General features: G+C 38.2%; 1 protein-coding gene across 1 annotated transcript; it reads right to left on the minus strand.

Moving 5' to 3' along the window:
- Positions 1–692: 692 nt before the first annotated feature.
- On the minus strand, positions 693–17,897 carry LOC131825563 (glyceraldehyde-3-phosphate dehydrogenase-like). The gene is made up of 2 exons (XM_059165038.1): positions 17,844–17,897; positions 693–1,155 (listed from the first exon to the last, which is right to left on the minus strand). Exons 1-2 carry the CDS (start codon positions 17,895–17,897, stop codon positions 739–741), a joined length of 471 nt encoding a protein of 156 aa, XP_059021021.1. The 3' UTR covers positions 693–738.
- Between the last annotated feature and the right edge of the window lie 2,060 nt (positions 17,898–19,957).

The following is a 19,957-nucleotide window of genomic DNA, read 5'->3' on the forward strand; positions in this document are numbered from 1 at the left end:
TGCCAAAGACAAAAATGATCGGTCACAGGCCAGGTGAGCTCAGAGCATGGCCAGAGACCAGGGAGCCGGGAGTGACAGTGCTTTTCTCTGAGGGTACATTGAGTGAGGAATGGAGCCCCAGAGCTCTCAGCTCCTCCGGGCAGAGATTGGGAGGTTGCCATTTTCATTCCCATCCTCCAGAGCTCTATGGAAAGTGTTCAGGGAACAAAAGCCCCTGAGAGCAAACTTGAGCAGATTACTTAGCCTGGCCCCTGGCAAGGGCAGGGCAATTCTGCCTCCATCAAAGACATTTGAGAATCACTGCGACAGGCCCCTCCCCCAGAAGATCAGCAGGAACATCCAGCCAAGACCAAGCTCACTGACCAAGAACAGCGAAATTCCTGAGGAGGGGAAAGCAAAGCATGGAATACATGGCTTTCTCCCCATGATTCTTTAATCTTGCAAAGTTAATTAATTTTTTTTAATTTTATTTTTTTCTTATTCTAATTTTCTTAACTTTTCCTCTTTCCTTTTTTTTTTTTTTTTTTTTTTTTGGCTGGGTACAGTATACTTTATTGATGGTACATGACAAGGTAGGGCTCCCCAAGCCCTTCCTCTTCTTCAGGGGGTCTGGGATGGAAATAGTGGAGGTTGGGAGATTCTCAGTGTTTTAGGGGATAAGTTGGGGCAGGGATTCCCCAGCAGCTGAGGGCCTCTTTCTTCCCTTGCTCTGGCTGGGGCTGGTGGTTCAGGGGGCTCTTATTCCTTGGAGGCCATGTGGACCATAAGGTCCACCACCCGGTTGCTGTAGCCAAATTCATTGTCATACCAGGAAATGAGCTTGACAAAGTGGTCATTGAGAGCAATGCCAGCCCTAGCATTGAAGGTAGAGGAGTGGGTGTCACTGTTGAAGTCGCAGAAGACAACCTGGTCCTCAGTATACTCCAGGATGCCCTTAAGGGGGCCCTTTGATACCTGCTTCACCACCTTCTTGATGTCATCATATTTGGCAGCTTTCTCCAGGTGGCAGGTCAGATCCACAACAGACATATTGTGGGTGGGGACACGGAAGGGCATGCCAGTGAGCTTCCCATTCAGCTCAGGGATGACCCTACCTACAGCCTTGGCCGCACCAGTGGAAGCAGGGATGATGTTCTGTCCTCTTTCCTCTTTTAACTTTTTTTTTAAACTAGTTTCTCTTAACAATACCTTTCTAAAAAAAATCTTTTTCAACTTTCATTATTATAGTCATATTTTATCCTTCATTGTATCTAACTTTATTTTTTGTATACATATAGAATTTTTTCTTCTAAAAAATTTTGGGGTACAACCTCTTCTAATAAATAAAAATATACCCTAAATCTAGCACAGGGCTTTATTCTAGTCTCCAGCCTAAGAAAATTCTCTTCACTTTCTTTTTCATTCTTTTCCCAACCAACTTATCTTAACAATTCCTTTTTTAGAAATTTTTTAAAATTTTCATCTTTAGAGTCGTATTCCGTCCCTTCATCATGTCTACCCTTATTTGTGTGTGTGTGTGTGTGTATATATATATAAGTTCTTCTTTTTTCAAAATTTTGGGAGGTAGTTTCTTCTAAGACCAAAATACACCCAAAATCAAATGAGTGGCTCTGTTCTATTCACCAGTCTAATATATATATATATATATATTTTTTTTTTTAATTCTTTTTGCTCTCTTTCTTCTCCTCCCCCACCCCCCAATTTGGGGTCTCTTCTCATTTGGTTAGCATACATTTTTCTGGGGCCTTTGCCACCCTTTTAGTATTTTATTCTCTTGTTCATATATTCTTATCTGGATAAAATGACAAGGTGGAAAAACTCACCACAAAAAAAAAGAACAAGAGGCAGTACCAAAGGCTATGAAACTAATCAATATGGACATTGGTAATATGTCAGATCTACAATTCAGAATGACGATTCTCAAGGTGCTAGCTGGACTAGAAAAAGGCATCAAAGAACTTAGAGAAACACTGTCTGGAGATATAAAAGCCCTCTCTGAAGAAATGAAAGAACTAAAATCTAACCAAGCTAAAATCAAAAAAGCTATTAATGAGGTGCAATCAAAAATGGAGGCTCTTACTGCTAGGATAAATGAGGCAGAAGAGAGAATTAGTGATATAGAAGACCAAATGACAGAGAATAAAGAAGTTGAGCAAAAAAGAGAAAAACAACTACTGGACCATGAGGGGAGAATTTGAGAGATAAGTGATACTGTAAGATGATACAATACTAGAATAATCCCAATTGGGATTCCAGAAAAAGAAGAAAGAGAGAAGGGGCAGAAGGTATATTGGAGCTAACCATTGTAGAGAATTTCCCTAATATATCAAAGAGAACAAGCATCAAAATCCAGGAGGCACAGAGAACCCCCCTCAAAATCAATAAAAATAGGTCCACACCCTGTCATCTAATAGTAAAATTTACAAGTCTTAATGTCAAAGAAAAAATCCTGAAAGCAGCCCAGGAAAAGAAGTCTATAATATACAATGATAAAAATATTAGATTGGCAGCAGACCTATCCACAGAGACCTGGCAGGCCAGAAAGAACTGGCATGATATATTCAAAACACCAAATGAGAAAAACATGCAGCTAGGCTATCATTGAAAATGGAGAGATAAAAAGCTTCCAGGACAAACAAAAACTAAAAAAATTTGTAAACACCAAACCAGTACTACAGGAAATATTGAAATTTGTCCTCTAAGCAAAGAGAGAACCTAAAAGTAGTAGACCAGAAAGGAACAGAGACAATATACAGTAACAGTCACATTACAGGCAATACAATGGCACTAAATTCATATCTCTCAGTAGCTACCCTGATATAAATGGGCTAATCAAAAGACATAGGGCATCAGAATGGATTAAAAAACAAAACCCATCAATATTGCTGTCAATAAGAAACTATTTTAGACTCAAAGACACCTCCAGATTTAAATGAGGTTATGGAAAACAATTTACCATACCAATGGGCATCAAAAGAGTCCTGGGGTGGCAATCTTTATATCAGATAAATTAGATTTTAAGCCAAAGACTAAAATAAGTGATGAGGAAGGAAACTGTATCATACTCAAAGAATCTGTCGAACAGGGGCACCAGAGTGGCTCAGTGGGTTAAAGCCTCTGCCTTCGGCTCAGGTCATGATCCCAGGGTCCTGGGATCGAGCCCTGCATCGGGCTCTTTGCTCAGCGGGAAGACTGCATCCTCCTCTCTCTGCCTGCCTCTCTGCCTACTTGTGATCTCTGTCTGTCAAATAAATTAATAAAATCCTTTTAAAAAGAAGATATTATTAAAAAAAAAAAAGAATCTGTCCAACAAGAAGGTCTAACAATTTTAAATATCTATGCCCCCAACATGGGAGCAGCCAACTATATAAACTAATTAATAGCAAAATCAAAGAAACACATCCACAATAATACAATAATAGTAGGGGACTTTAACACCTCCCTCACTGAAATGGACAGATCATCCAAGCAACAGATCAACAAGGAAATAAAGGCCTTAAATGACACACTGGACCAGATGGACATCACAGATATATTCAGATTATTCCATCCCAAAGCAACAGAATACACATTCTTCTCTAGTGCACATGGAACATTCTCCAGAATAGATCACATCCTGGGTCTCAAATCAGGTCTCATCCAGTACCAAAAGATGGGGATCATTCCCTGCATATTTTCAGACCACAATGCTCTGAAGCTAGAACTCAGTCTCATGAGGAAATTTAGAAAGAACCCAAATACATGGAGGCTAAAGAACATCCTATTAAAGAATGAATGAGTCAACCAGGAAATTAAAGATGAATTGAAAAAATTCATGAAAACAAATGATAATGAAAACACAACTATTCAAAATCTGTGGGAGACAGCAAAGGCAATCCTGAGAGGAAAATACATAATGATACAAGCCTTTCTCAAGAAACAAGAAAGGACTCAAGTACACAATCTAACCCTACACCTGAAGGATCTGGAGAAAGAACAACAAAGAAAGCCTAAGCCCAGCAGGAGAAGAGAAATAATAAAGATCAGAATAGAAATCAGTGAAATAGAAACCAAAAGAATGGTAGAACAAATCAATAAAAATAGGAGCTGATTCTTTGAAAGAATTAATAAGATTGATAAACCCCTGGCCAGACTTTTCCATAAGAAAAGAGAAAGTCCCCAAATGAATAAAATCATGAACGATAGAGGAGAGATCACAACCATCACCAAAGAAATACAAATAATTATAAGAACATATTATGAGCAACTGTACACCAGCAAATTGGACTGGAAGAAATGGATGCAGCTGGAAGAAATAGATGCATTCCTAGAGACAGATAAACTACCAAAACTGAACCAGGAAGAAATAGAGAACATGAAAAGACCCATAACCAATGGGTCACCAGTAAGGAGATTGAAGTAGTCTTCAAAAATCTCCCAAAAAACAAGAGCCCATGGCTAAATGGCTTCCAGGGGGAATTCTACCCAACACTGAAAGAAGAATTAATACCTATTCTCCTGAAACTGTTCCAAAAAAGAGAAATGGAAGGAAGACTTCCAAACTCATTTTATGAGGCCAGCATTACCTTGAGCCCAAAACCAGACAAGGACCCCATCAAAAAGGAGAATTATAGATGAGTATCCTTGATGAGCACAGATGCAAAAATTCTCACCAAAATACTAGCCAATAGGATCCAACAGTACATTAAAAGGATTATTCAACACGACCAAGTGGGATTTACTCCTGGGCTTCAAGGTTGGTTCAATATCTGCAAATCAATCAATGTGATACAATACATTAATAAAAGAAAAAACAAGAACCATATGATACTCTCAATAGATGCTGAAAAAGCATTTTACAAAGTACAGCATGCTTTCTTGATCAAAACTCTTCAAAGTAGAGGGACAGAGGGTACATACCTCAATATCATCAAAGCCATCTGTGAAAAACCCACTGCAAATATCATTCTCAATGGAGAAAAACTGAGAGCTTTGCCACTAAGGTCAGGAACACAGCAGGGATGACCATTATCACCACTGCTATTCAACACAGTACTAGAAGTCCTAGTGTTAGCAATCAGACAACAAAAAGAAATTAAAACCTTCCAAATCAGCAAAGAATTTAAACTATTATCCTTTGCAGATGATATGATACTTTATGTGGAAAACCCAAAAGACTCCACTCCAAATCTGCTAGAACTTGTACAGGAATTCAGTAAAGTGTCCAGATATAAAATCAATGCTCAGAAATCAGTTGCATTTCTATACATCAACAACAAGACAGAAGAAAGAAATTAAGGAGTCAATCCCATTTACAATTGCTCCCAAAGCCATAAGATGCCTAGGAATAAGCCTAACCAAAGAGGCAAATAATCTGTACTCAGAAAACTATAAAGTACTCATGAAAGAAACTGAAGAGGACAAGAAGAAATGGAAAAATGTTCCATGCTCATGGATTGGAAGAAAAAATATTGTGAAAATGTGTATGCTACCTAAAGCAATATACATATTTAATGCAATCCCTATCAAAATACCATCTTTTTTTTTTCAAAGAAATGAAACAAATAATCCTAAAATTTATATGGAACCAAAAAAGACCTTGAATAGCCAGTGGAATGTTGAAAAAGAAAACCAAAGTTGGTGGCATCACAATTCCAGACTTCAACTCTAATACAAAGCTGAAATCATCAAGACAGTATGGTACTGGCACTAAAACAGACACACAGATCAATGGAACAGAATAAAGAGCCCAGAAATAGACCCTCAACTCTATGGTCAGCTTATTTTTGACAAAGCAAGAAAGAATGTCAAATGGAAAAAAAGACAGTCTCTTCAACAAACGGTATCAGGAAAATTGGACAGCCACATGAAGAAAAATGAAACTAGACCATTTCCTTACGCCACACACAAAAATAGACTCCAAATGGATGAAAGACCTCAATGTGAGACAGGAATTCATCAAAATCCTTGAGGAGAACACAGGCAGCAACCTCTTCGACCTCAGCCACAGCAACTTCTTCCTGGAAACATCACCAAAGACAAGGGAAGCAAGGGCAAAAATGAACTATTGGGACTTCATCAAGATCAGAAGCTTTTGCACAGCAAAAGCAACAGTCAACAAAACCAAAAGGCAACCAACAGAATGGGAGAAGACATTTGCAAATGACACATCAGATAAAGGGCTAATATCCAAAATCAATAAAGAACTTATCAAACTCAACACGCAAAGAACAAATAATCCAATCAAGAAATGGACAGAAGACATGAACAGACATTTCTGCCAAAAAGACATCCAAATGGCCAACAGACACATGCAAAAGTGCTCCACACCACTCAGTATCAGGGAAATACAAATCAAAACCACAGTGAGATACCACCTCACATCAGTCAGAATGGCTAAAATTAACAAGTCAGGAAACAACAGATGCTAGTGAGGATCCAGAAAAAGAGGAACCCTTCTACACTGTTGGTGGGAATGCAAGCTGGTTCAGCCACTCTGGAAAACAGCATGGAGGTTCCTCAAAAAGTTGATAATAGATCATAGAACTACCCTACGACCCAGCAATCACATTACTGGGTATTTACTCTAAAGATAAAAATGTAGTGATCCAAAGGGGAGCAAGCACCCAAATGTTTATGGCAGCAATGTCCACAAGAGCCAAACTAGGGAAAGAACCTAGATGTCCATCAACAGGTGAATGGATAAGGAAGATGTGGTATGTATGTGTATATATATATATGTATATACACACACACACACACACACACACACACACACACTAGAATACTGTGCAGCCATCAAAAGAAATGAAATGTTGCCATTTGCAATAATGTGGATGGAACTAAAGGGTATTATGCTGAGCGAAATAAGTCAATCAGGGAAAGACAATTATCATATGATCTCCCTGATATGAGGAATTTGAGAGGCAGAGTTGGGGGTTTGGAGAGTGGAAAAGGAAAAATGAAACAACATGGGATTAGGAGGAGACAAACCATAAGAGACTCTTAATCTCACAAAACAAACTGAGGGTTGCCAGGGGGTTAGCGGGTCGGGAGAGGGGGGGTTGGTTTATGGACACTGGGGAGGATATGTGCTATAGTGAGTGCTGTGAAGTGTGTAAACCTGATGATTCACAAACCTATATCCCTGGGGCTAATAATACATTATATGTAAATTTAAAAAGAAAAGAAAAGAAACGAAAGGCTCATATGAATTATCAATTGGGCCCAAATGATTTAGAAATATGATGTGATGTCAATTAAAATCCTCTGAAAATTTTTGGAATAAGACAAAAAACCATGTTCTTGTGAAAGGACAAATGGGAAAGAATTCCCCCCCCCCCAATTGAAAAGAATAATTGTGTTAGTATTTATTTTTGCATTAAAAAATTACCCCCAAATTTAGCAGTCCTAACCAACAAACATTTCTTACCTCACAAGGATTCTGAGTCAGGAATCCAGAAGCAGCTTAGTTGACTGGTTCAACCTCTGTGTCTGTCATCGTGTTGCACCAACATGTCAGCTGTGGTCATGTTTGCTTGATGGGGCTAGAGGATCCACTTCCAACACTTCCAACCTGACTCATGTACCTGTTGGGTAAAAGTCTCCACTGGCCTTCCCCACTGACTGCTAGGAGAAGGCCTCATTTCCTCATCACATGGAGTTGATTGAGTGTGCTTATGGCATGACAAACTCCCTCAAAGGTAGAAATTCGAGAGACAGACAGAGAGAGAAAAGCTTCAGTGTCTTTCATGACCTAGTATCGGAAGACACACTCCATCATTTCTACAATACCTACTCATTACCAGCAAGTGACTAAATTCAGCCCATACTCAAGGAAAGGGGAATTAGGCTCCACCTTATGATAAGAAGTATCAAAAAACTTGTGGACTTATTTTCAAACCACCACACTAACGAAATCAGGCTCAGCTCTCAACCACTGTATACACTGTTTCTCTTATATTATTCTTTATGCCAGTTTCTATGTGTAAAACAACTCAGAATAGTTTAAAATTTAAATATAAAAACTAAAAGCATTAAATGAAATATCTCTAAATGTTGGGATGGATAAAATCTTTCCAAGCATGACATCCAAAGGAGAAGCCAAAAGAAGAAGAAAAGAAAAGGAGGAGGAGGAGGGGGAGGAGGAGGAGGAAGGGGAGGAGGAGGAAGGGGAGGGGCCAGGAGAAGGAGAAGGATGGGGGAGGGGGAGGAGGAGGAGAAAGAAGAAGGAAGGAAAGAAAAGAAAAGAAAAGAAAGAAAAAATGAAAAGATATAATTACATTAAAAATAAAGCTATCTACATACAAAAAAAACACCATCAAAAAAAAAAGTCTAACAGAAAACTTGAAAAAATATTTGCGGTATATATGATAGATGAAGTGTTCCTGTCCTTAATATCAAAGGGTGCTTTAAAATCAGTACGAAAAAGATATATACATTAGTAGAATACAAAATTGACATAAATAAGCAATTAAAAAGTAGAAATAGAGGGACGCCTGGGTGGCTCAGTTGGTTAAGCAGCTGCCTTCGGCTCAGGTCATGATCCCAGCGTCCTGGGATCCAGTCCCACATCCGGCCCCTTGCTCCGCAGGGAGCCTGCTTCTCCCTCTGCCTCTGCCTTCCACTCTGTCTGCCTGTGCTCGCTCTCACTCTCTCTCTCTCTCTCTGATGAATAAATAAAATCTTTAAAAAAAAAAAAAGTAGAAATAGAAAATGCCAATAAACACATTAAGGAAATACTCAATTTATTTGATCTTTGGTAATCAAAGAACAGCAATTAAAAATGAGATCTTTCAAGTTGGTAAAGATTGGGAAAATTACAGTATTTTCAAGATTTGGAGGGAAAGGGAATTTCATACATCCACAGGGTGTATACATTGGTATCTGCAAGGAAGTTTTTAAAATAAACCTTAAAGAATTGTATTCCCTTTCACATAACAACTTCTAGCAATCTATCTTAAGAACTACTTGGACAAAGATATACAGAGAAAAATGCTTATCACATCATTTTTTATTTTAACAAAAAAATTTAAAACAATCCAAATATCCCAAAATGGAAGGTTTTGTTACATAAATGACGGTACAACAGTGAAAGATGGAATATGATGCCATTAATAACTGACTTGGAGGAAATTCATGAGGTTAAACGAACAACATATTTAAAATAGCATATATAACATGGTACAATTTTAGAAGAAAAAAATGTTAAACTGTATTGTGTATAGCATATGTTAATTGTGTTAAATGCTATATAGAGCAAAATGTCAATACCATTATCTTTAGATGATACAATTTTGGGTAACTTTACATTTTCATCTGTTTATTCCTGTTTTTAAAACACTACCAGTGAAATAAGCCCAAATTATAAAGCCAAAGTTATTTCTTCACTGACCCCTCCTCAGTCTTTCTCCTTTCTCCCTCACTAACAGAATAAATGATAGAAGAGGCTGGAACCTGTTATTATCAGTTAATAGTCATTAACCCCCTCACCCCAGCACAGCCTGTGCAATTTGCATGATAAAGAAATGAGTCTGAAATCTCCTGCCCAGGGATCTCCATCTGCTTTAATGAACCTAGTGGAGTTCTGCTTTTGAGGTAGAACTTTAGGCAGCACCAAAACGATGATGTGCTCACCTTTAAAGCAAGTGATTGAAACCTTACACAAATGTGAGCCTGTCTTACACACCTGAAAAGCTCACAGTAGCTTTTATCAATGTAGGCTATCATTTCTCAAAACGGCATCTATGTCATTTGCTTCTGTCGTTTTAGAAATGGTTGAAAGTTTAATTTTGAATATGAAAAATTTTAGGTGGCATACTCAGCTCTACAAATTAAGAGTCGATCATTCATTTTGAAAGGGAGCCAGGGCCAAAAAGATGATCTGCTTATTACTCTTATGTTAATTACTACAATTCCATAAACACCTTTATCATATAAGGCAGTATATACCAGATCAAACCAACATAAACTTACAAAGACTTTTTGAAATTATTTGTTTACTCATTCGGGAAGATTTTTATGAATGACTTACATTCCTCTTCCTACATTATCATTGATTATCTTTGGAAGAGATGTATTGGCTGAATGGTACTTGCCCTTTCAGAACATTGAAAGAAAGTTTTTATCCTTTTAGAGCTATCAGTTCCCACTGAGAACCAACTCCCTTGATGGTATTAAATAAATAATAAGAATAAAGTTATAACATCCAATGTCTGATTCAGCACATGGCTTAATGAGTTGTAAGGTACAGTTAAGTGCTTTGAAATCTTCAGAGAGTGGGAAGGACGATACACTGTATCACTGTATCACCCGTCTGGAACATAACATCATCTTATTAGAGATTAGTATTCTAATTCTTCATTTTATTTTGATATTTTCACTATCTTTTGCACTGCCTAACTATATTTCATGGAAACAGCTAGAGTTTAAGAAAATATGGAAATAAGTAAAAATTCTAAGGAGTTTAGAAATACTTCAAGGGGGGTGCTTTCTATCACTGACATTTAGTAAACAGTGCATTAAATTGAATAGCATCAAACTAGTACTTAAAAGAAGCATCTATTTCACAGTAGAAACAAGCTAAGCATCAGGAGATTAGGGTCCTTATTTCAGCTCTCTTTTCACTACCTGCAGGGCCACTGGCTGATCAGGTACCTAGTCTGTGCCTCAGTCTTGTCATCAAAAAGTGATAGCTAATGAGACAACCTCCAGCTGCAATATTCTTTGAGCACACGAAATCAAAATTGAGAAAGACCTGTATCTGAAAACGTCTAAATTGAGTAGCTTGTGCTAAAATATAGAGGGACTTCCTTAGAAATCCCAACCTAAGAGCACTCAGTCTATGAGAACTCCAAGCTCATACACTGAGAAAACCAAATTCCCTTCCAAGGAATATAATCCCCTTCAAATGTCAATTCACCTAATGACGTCATTTGTTAAAAATGCTTTGATAATCAAACCAGCAATTCGGTCCAGAGTTTACCCATCCTGAACAAAAGAAATTTATTTTTTGTAAGTGGACATATCAAAGATTGTCATCTGCAAGCTATACCTAAGTCCCCAAGGGTTAAGATATATGGAAAATAAAAATAAACAAAAGGTTTTCTGTGATTATTTGGCCTAAAAGCTTCTTTCCTTTTCAATACCATCAAAAATTCATTTCCCAAAACTAAGTTGGAGAGTTTAAAAAGTTCTATTATGATTTCATTCTTGGTACCTCCTATTCCTGAGACAAAACATTGAGGATCATTTTTTTGTTTTGTTTTGTTTTTGAGACTTTGGTACCAGAAAATCTTTGCCTCCCCTAAGAGATGAGTGTCCTTCCTCCTTTCTGAGGGCTAATTTGTAATTTATCATGCATCCCTCTAACCCAGCCTGCCAAGAAGCTTAGACATAGGGTTGAAACTCAATCACAGCAAGCCACATGAATAGTTACAATTCATATATTTTCTCTGTCCTTTTCTCTATATCCTGCTTTTCTACTCTCTTAGCTTTGTTGTTAAGTCATGTTCTATAAGTCATTGCAAACTCTTGGAAAAAGGCGAAGTATAAAAAAATTAAAAAATTGTAGAAGGAGCATAAAATATAAAAATTACAGTCTATATCCAAAGAACAACATCCTTCACCTCCATACAAGGATATTAAAATTAAAAGTGAATTTATTTGGAAGTGAACTGCATGATATCAGCAAAATTTAGACAAGTAATTTGTTTATTAGATGTTCATCAAGTGTTTCAATTTATTTTGCTTTATTAATCTCTCAGGGAAAATTGAGACCTCTCTGAACAGTTAGAGTGCTCAATTAAATTAAATACCTTGTAAAAATACATATGACTAATTTTTAAATGAATGTCTACCTTCAAAGTGAAAACAAAACCCTTTAGAACCAGAGGCTCTGTTTTATTTAGGGGGATATTGGCTGCTCTAGCAAATCCAAAATGTGTAAGGACTCAAACACATTTGAAGTTTATTTTTTGCTTATCTGAGGGTGTGAGGGAATTCTTCCCAGTTAGCAGGCAGATCTCTGTGAAGAGGTTCAGGGACCTGGATTCCCTCCATCTTTGGCTTCGCCATTCCCTAGGGCACCCAGCTAGCAGAAAGGAAAGAGAGCCTAAAGCAGTGACCTAAAGATAGTATATCACTCTCACTCCTATTCCACTGGTGAAGACAAGTCAGGTGGCCACATGCAGATGTAAAGCAAGGAAGGGTTGAGGGTGGTTGGAGGTTAGGGAGTTAGAACTAGGAAAGGTAATTCAGGGCTCCATGGCTTTAATAACTCTATACAATGGAAAGGGAGCACACAAACTCCTGTGGGCAGCTTGCCCTGTCCACTACAGGTTCGTGCCTTTCCATTCTTTGTGCTTTCTTTTTCCCAACTCTCTATGTTCTACGCAAGACACTCAAACACAGAGTGGCAATTTGGCAGCATAACTTGCTCCATGTCAGATGAGGGCCCTGACAAAGAAGAACTGCTGGGAAAAGGCAGTTGAACAGAATCAGGAAATTACACCAAAGACTTAAGAGACACATAAACGTCCAGCCAGAGATCATGAGTTGGACATCTTCCTTCTAGGCTGTTGAGTCCAGGAGAACCACATAAACTAGGACACACTCCATCTCACTTTCTTTTCATCAGTGAAGGTTCTGTTTAATGTGATACAAAATATGATACCTTTGAAAGACTTTGCTTATTAATAAATTTACAGATCAGAAAATTGCCTTTGTCAAGCCATATATCCTGGTTTTGTTCAGGAAATATGGTTATCATCTGGGTTATAGGTTTAGCCCAAGTGATAAATAGCTGTGTAACTTCAGACAATCTACTTTACCTCTATGCACTCAGATTCTTCATTTAAAAAAAAAAAAAAATCAAGGGATTGAACCAACTGATCATGTATATCCAACTAAGATCCAAGTGAAAAACTCTGCCATCTGAGCAGCCATTTAAGCTAATTCACCTTGAACATATTTTTTGCTTAATATATTGTAGCATCAGCAATAAACCAAGCTATTGTAATAAATATATCCATCGACTGGGTTTTGAACAAGTAATGGTTTGTTAAATCCATAAAATAAGATAAATAAAATAAAAACAAAAAGTGCCTATAGTGAGGGCTCTTCTTTCCATATATCAGAGTGCCTTTTGTCAAATTCTAAATCTATTGCTATAGGATAAGTAAAACGTGCATATAGATCTTTACCTCTTCACAACCAAGACATTGCATTCAAATGAATCACTTGAAACTTCCTGCACAACTTCTTAGTCTAGTTATCTAAAAGACAGTGCACTAAATTAATTGAAATGTGTTATGAAAGTAAAAACTGGTCTTCACCTATTGAAGGGTGTTCTGTGGGCCAGTTAGAATGTCATTCAGTTAACAGCCAAATGCCTGGCTTAGTGAACCAAATCATAATCTAGTTACCCAATTGAGTAACTCTGACTTCCTCAGGGAACTACTGCAGCAGGGGCATAGGTCCTTTGCATTCACTGTCCCTTAGAAGAGTCCGTGGTTGGGCACCTGTCCCACTCCCTTCTCCACAATCTTCTAAGAACTTCATCAGAGTTCAATATCCAAGTAGCTTCAAAAACCAGCCTCAACATCTAACTTTCAATCTGAGAACAGGATAGTGAATCTTTGGCTTAGGCCTAATTTGATTTCTAAACTCAACAAAGATGCTTGATGCAGTCCCGGAAACTGGTAGGCATTATGAATAAGGGAGGAGTCAGTTCTACCTGGGTTGGGGTCTCAGGAGGAAAGTTTAGAAAAGGTTTTTTAGATAAAATAACACTTGAGAAGGTTTTTCAAAGATAGGAGGAGTCAAGGAGGTAAACAAAAAAGATGCATAGACTGCAGAAATAAACCAGGACCAGACCATGAAATATCCTGTACAGGAGGCTAAAGAATTTGAACTCCATCCTGTGGATAATGGGAAAATCCATGAAGGTTTTTAAGCATCACGGTAATATGATAAAATTTTGCATTTTCCTAAGATTGTTATTTTGGCAACAGTGTGGAGGATAAATTGTGGGCCAGAATGGAAATAGGGAGCCAGTCAGGAGACAATTGTGGTTTTTAAGATGATGCCAGTTTAGCCAACACACTAGTTCCTAGCCAGAAATCACCCCCTACCCCAACCCTTAGGCAGGTTTACAAGCAACAGGAAATTTCACACAGACAAATGCTCCTAATCTGTACATAGATGCTTCCAGGCAGTAATGTTAGCTCGAGTTGTATTTATGAAATGTGTAGAGCTAGATGAGAATGCTTTCCTTTTTATTGATTACTTTCAATTACACATTACCTGGGATAGTCTTTTGCCAGATATGCTTTATGATTTAGATCAGTGCTCCTCTGTCTGTGGGAAAGGACCATGCTTTGTGTTTTCTTTTTCCAATTTGCTGCAGACTCACACTTTCGTCAAATACAGTAATGGTAAATTACTAGGAAAATGAAATGAAAAAGCAAAAAACACAAAATACAAGCCCTCTTTCTAATTTTATTGAGCAAACATAAGATGAAAATGATTCTGTCAAGTTGCTGTCAGAGTTTCTGAACGTTTACTCCCAGTGTCTGCCACAGGCCACTAGGAGTTTGCAGGCTGGCACAAGGGCACAGACCCCGCTATGAGTAGCCCAGGTCCAGATGGGCATAGCAAGAGGTATGGAAGCCCAGGAAAATTGATCACCTCCAAGAGCATTGCAGACACTCCCCATTTAATCTCCCTGAAGAGACTGAATAATGATAGTACTAAAACTATTAGACAGAAGTGGTCAGACACAACGTCCACATTTGTGTCATGAAACAATTTAAACAAAGCAGCATTTTTATTAGATTTGGGTCATTGGGGGGGTTTCCCTCCTACACAACTTTGCTTTAAGCAACCACTGAGACCAATATTTAAACATGTTAGCGCTGATGAGCAATGCCAGAAAAAATATAATCAAACAAAGTGACTAAATTAATAATTTATACACTAACAACTATGTGAAAATATAAGGCATGAGGAATTCAATTAGAAAAAAATGTAATCCAAATTAGAGTGCGTCTCAATTAAATTAGATTCCCCAACAGTGCTGTAAGTTTAGTTAAAGCCCATAGCACTACAATGACCTTAACATCACTAATGGCAACTTGACTGGGAGCGTATGTTGTATATTTGAAACACTTTATAAATACTTATGTAGATGCTGGGCTTAAGCTTAAGTGGTAATAAGACTCTTCCCAGATTTCTTTTTATAGTATAATAATAATAGATAATTATTGAACTTTCGTTATGCTTCAGAGACATTGTTTCTTTGCATATACCCTAATAAACCTGTAAGATAAGTATTATATTCTCTCATTTTAAAGATAAGAAAATTGAGGTTCAGAGAAATAAGTGCCTTCTGAAGAGTGGGGGCCAAGTTGAAACCATGTCCTCCTGATGACAAAGCTTGTCCTTCCAGACATAAGGCTCTGCTACACTCTGCCCACATATCACCAGCTTCGGTGGAGTTTTGGCTTCGAGGCTCTAGATTGCCCGGATGGAGTGACTTTCTCAACTTTGTCGTCCCTGAACCTCACAGGGTAATAAAACCCCTAACAAGGTGCCACCATCCAGGGCTGCCCTAGCTCTGTACCTGCTGGTCTTTTTTTTTTTTTTTTAAACTTTTTATTTTGTAATAACTTAAGACTGATTTTTTTTTTAATTGCAAAAGTAGTTCAGAGGATTCCCCTGAGTTCTTTATCCAGTTTCCCCTAATGTTAGCATCTTATGTAACCACAGTACCATTAATAAAGTTGGGAAATTAATATTGTTAGAATAGTAATTAAGCTATAGACCTTATTTTAATTTGGGCGGCTTTCCCATCAGTGTCATGCTTCCTGTCCCCAATCCAGTCCAGGATCCATCATTGCATTTAGTTTTTTTCTTTCCTTAGAGTCCTCCAACCTGTGACACTTGCTCCATCTTTGTCTTTTATAATCTTGACACCTTTTAAAGAGTACTGTTGGTTATACTGTAGAATGTCCCTCAGTTTAGACTTGCTGGCTGTTTTGGCATTATTAACTTGAAGTTATGGATTTGAGGGAAGAACACCACAAAGCTTATATGCCCTTCCCAGTACATTATGGCAGAGGATACCTGTTGTGAATATGTCTTATTATTAAGCGATACTGACCTTAATCACTTGATTATGGTGTTGTCTACCAGGTGTCTCCACTGTGAAGTTACTATTTTTTCATTGTGCCATCAATACATGCTTATTTGGGTGAAGATGCTTTGAGATCATCCTGCCAACCTTGTTAATGTTGGCGTTTATGACACTGATATCAGAATCACTCTTCTATGTGACTGTTGAGAAGATGGTTGGGGTGGATGATCAGAGAACAAATCTACTCATTACGGAGAAGGAGGAGCAGCCCCTACAGGACTGGAAGGGGGTAGAGTGGCAAAGTGAGAATGGTCAACAGAGAAAAAATAAAGCCCTAGAGAACCCCAAGAAGAGATGGCAAGTTGTTCTGCACCCTGTTTTTCAATATTCCCTTATTCCTGTAGTAATTTAATCCCCACTCAACCTCAAGTTTTAACAAGACTAAGGACTTCCAGCTTGAAATTGTATTTCCCAGCAACTTATGGTCCTGTGACTAAGTTTGCAACAATGTCATGTGAGCAGACATTGGTATGCTCACATATGCTGGGTGCATACCATCAGAAGGACATTTCTTGTTCTCTTTCCGCTCCTGTGACCCTAAAACAAGATTTCTTACTCATGTTGCGCCATGTACCAGTTTGGCATGCTGGTGAACTCCCTGAGATCTTAACAGAATGATGTTTCAAATACATAAAGATACAAAAGATTGTAAGGGAAATAAAAATCAATCATAATGAAATACAGTTGTAAAATATTCTTAAATAAATGTATGATATATTACTCTATGTACTTCTTTATTGATAGATTACAAAAAAATTTTCACAAGAGGGTCTAATGACTAACATAGTCTTAAAGTGATGAGTATAAATGGTATTTTGAGATAACTGCAGGAACTAATATGATATGAAAATACCTTGACTGGTGACACAGTCCCTAGTCCTGCTAATACTACTGTGGTTTGCTGCCTATAATTGAAAGATATGCTACATTTCCATCAGAAGTTTTCCTATTCACATTCACAGACATCCTGAATTCCATCCATGATCTGCAGAATAGAGGATACTGAAGAAGCAAGGTTGAAGAAATCTGAGCCCCAGGATGACCTATGGAATAGAACTATGTATCTGCCCCAGTTTCCCTCCTTATGCACTTCTGGAATGTTCCTCAAAAAGTGAGAAATTTCTATACTGTTTGAACCACTTTGCCATCCTTTTTTCTGTATATATCTCTCAGTTACAATAGTTGAGCTGTGGGGCACCTGGGTGGTTCAGTCATTTGAGCATCTGACTCTCGATTTGGGCTTAGGTCATGATCTCAGTGTTGTGGGATTGAGCCCCATGTCAGACTCCATGCTGGGCTGCTTAGGAACCTCTCTCTCGCTCTCCCTCTGCCCAACTCCACCCCCACGCCCCACTCATGTGTTCTCTCTCCTTCTCAAAGAAAAAAAAAAGTTGACCTCTACTCCAATTCAACGATTCTCAAACATTTTAATCTTTAGACCCCTTTACAACCTTGAAAATTTTACTGATGACCTCAGACATCTTTTGTATGGATTATATATATCAATGTTTACCATGTTGGAAGTTAGAACTGTGAAATTTTTATTTTCATTCATTAAAAAATAACAATAAGAAACCCATGACATGTTAGCATAAATAACATTTTTATGAAAACTAGCTGCATTTCCAAAAAAAAAAAAAAAAAGTGAAAAGAATAGGCACTGTTTTACATTGGTGAGAATCTCTTTAGTGTCTGGTTTAATAGAAGACATCTGGATTCTCATATTCGCTTTTGCATTCACTGTTTTATATCTTTGCTTTGGTTGAAATATATGAAGAAAATCCAGCCTCACACAGGTATGGGAAAAAGAGGAGTTTTTTTTGTTTGTTTGTTTGTTTTAAGGGTTTGCTACAGGCAGTCATAGCTCATGGGACTGCTACTTGTTGTTGTTGCTTCAAACTTGATGATGAAGTCACCAGAAGTCAGTGAGAGTACGTATGTAAATAATCCTTTCTTTCAGTGGGATAATCCCTGTTTTGTTTTGTTTTAAGATTTGTTTATTTATTTATTTGACAGAGAGAGATCACAAGGAGGCAGAGAGGCAGGCAGAGGGGGTTGGGGGGGATGCAGGCTCCCCGCTGAGCAGAGAGCCTGATGCAGGGATCGATCCCAGAACCCTGGGATCATAACCTGAGCCAAAGGCAGAGGCTTAATCCACTGAGCCACCCAGGTGCCCCAAAAAGAGGAATTTTTTAATACTCATTTCAGATAATGGTGGGCTTTCTTTTTTGATACTATACAAAAACTTAGCAAGCAGTAGTTTCTTCAGTTTGTTGTAATGTGGAATGTGAAACCATATCACCAAACTTTTATACTCTGTCCCATTAAAATCTTTAGTCTGTAATTTGAATGCCTCTCTAAACCTTACATGGCTTTATAACATCATGAATTGGTCATTTTGAATGTATTGGCTCACTGAGTTATACAGATCTTTCAAATTTTGACACATGTCATTATACAGTATCGAAGAATAACATTGGTTAGCATTACCGTGGGTCTCATCAAAAAAAAAAAAAAAAAAAAAAAAAAGTTTTTAAGAATTGAGAATCTGTCAGGCTCATGGTGGTGGATACAAGTCTTCCAAAATTATAATTTTTCACTTGAAAGCTCAAATGTCATCATTGGCAACAAATACTGTCAGTTGTTTTCCTTGAAGTGACAGGCTTACTTGCTTCATTTTTGAGGAAATGTCTGCCAAACACCATAGCTTGTCTATCAGTCTTTCTTTCAAGTACAAATGGTTTTCCATGAAAAAGTGGCTAATTCATCTCACAGCTCCAACAATTGCACAAGCCCTTTTCTTGAGACAACCATCATGCGGCAGACGTGCCTTATGGGCGCCTCTCATTTTGTCACCCAGAGTTTTAAAAACACAGACCCGTAGGTCAAAATTTGATAAAAAATAGTTTAACATTATTCATAAATTTAATAAAATTTCTCTTTGTCAAGGGAATCTTAAAAAAAAAAAAAAAAGATTTTATTTATTTATTTGACAGAGAGAGCATGACAGAGCACCAGCAGGGGGAGGGACAAAGGGAGAAGCTGAGCAGGAAGCCCCATGCGGGACTTGATTCTAGGGCCCTGGCATCATGACCTGAGCTGAGTCACCCATGTGCCCCATCAAGGAAATTCTTTTTTTTTTTTTTTAAGGTTTTATTTATTATTTGACAGAGAGAGATACAGTGGGCAAGAGAGGGAACGCAAGCAGGGGGAGTGGGAGAAGAAGAAGCAGGCTTCCCGCTGAGCAGGGAGCCTGATGTGGGGCTTGATCCCAGGACTCTGGGATCATGACCTGAGCTGAAGGCAGATGCCTAACAAGTGAGCCACCCAGGTGCCCCCTCATCAAAGAAATTCTTAAACGAAACTGGTTTGGGGCGCCTGGGTGGCTCAGTGGTTTAGGCCTCTGCCTTCGGCTCAGGTCCATGATCTCAGGGTCCTGGGATCGAGCCCCACATCGGGCTCTCTGCTCAGCGGGGAGCCTGCTTCCCCCTGCCTCTCTGCCTCCTTGTGATCTCTCTCTGTCTGTCAAATAGATAAATAAAAATCTTAAAAAAAAAAAAAAAAACGAAACTGGTTTTATCTACATGCTGCAAGTGTGTGGCAGTGAAGAGTACCCCCACTGCTGGTATTTTGGTATCACCACCTTATTTTGTGCTGAGGTACTGGCAATTTTTGCCTTGTCTTTCCTTCTGCACCAGCAGTGGGAATGTCAATACAGTGAAAAGGCCAAATAAAATTTTAGTGTTATTATGAAAATAGTTTGACCTGCGGAATGCCTAAAAG

Source organism: Mustela lutreola, chromosome 2 (genome assembly GCF_030435805.1).
Source record: "Mustela lutreola isolate mMusLut2 chromosome 2, mMusLut2.pri, whole genome shotgun sequence".
Classification (NCBI taxonomy): Eukaryota; Metazoa; Chordata; class Mammalia; order Carnivora; family Mustelidae; genus Mustela; species Mustela lutreola.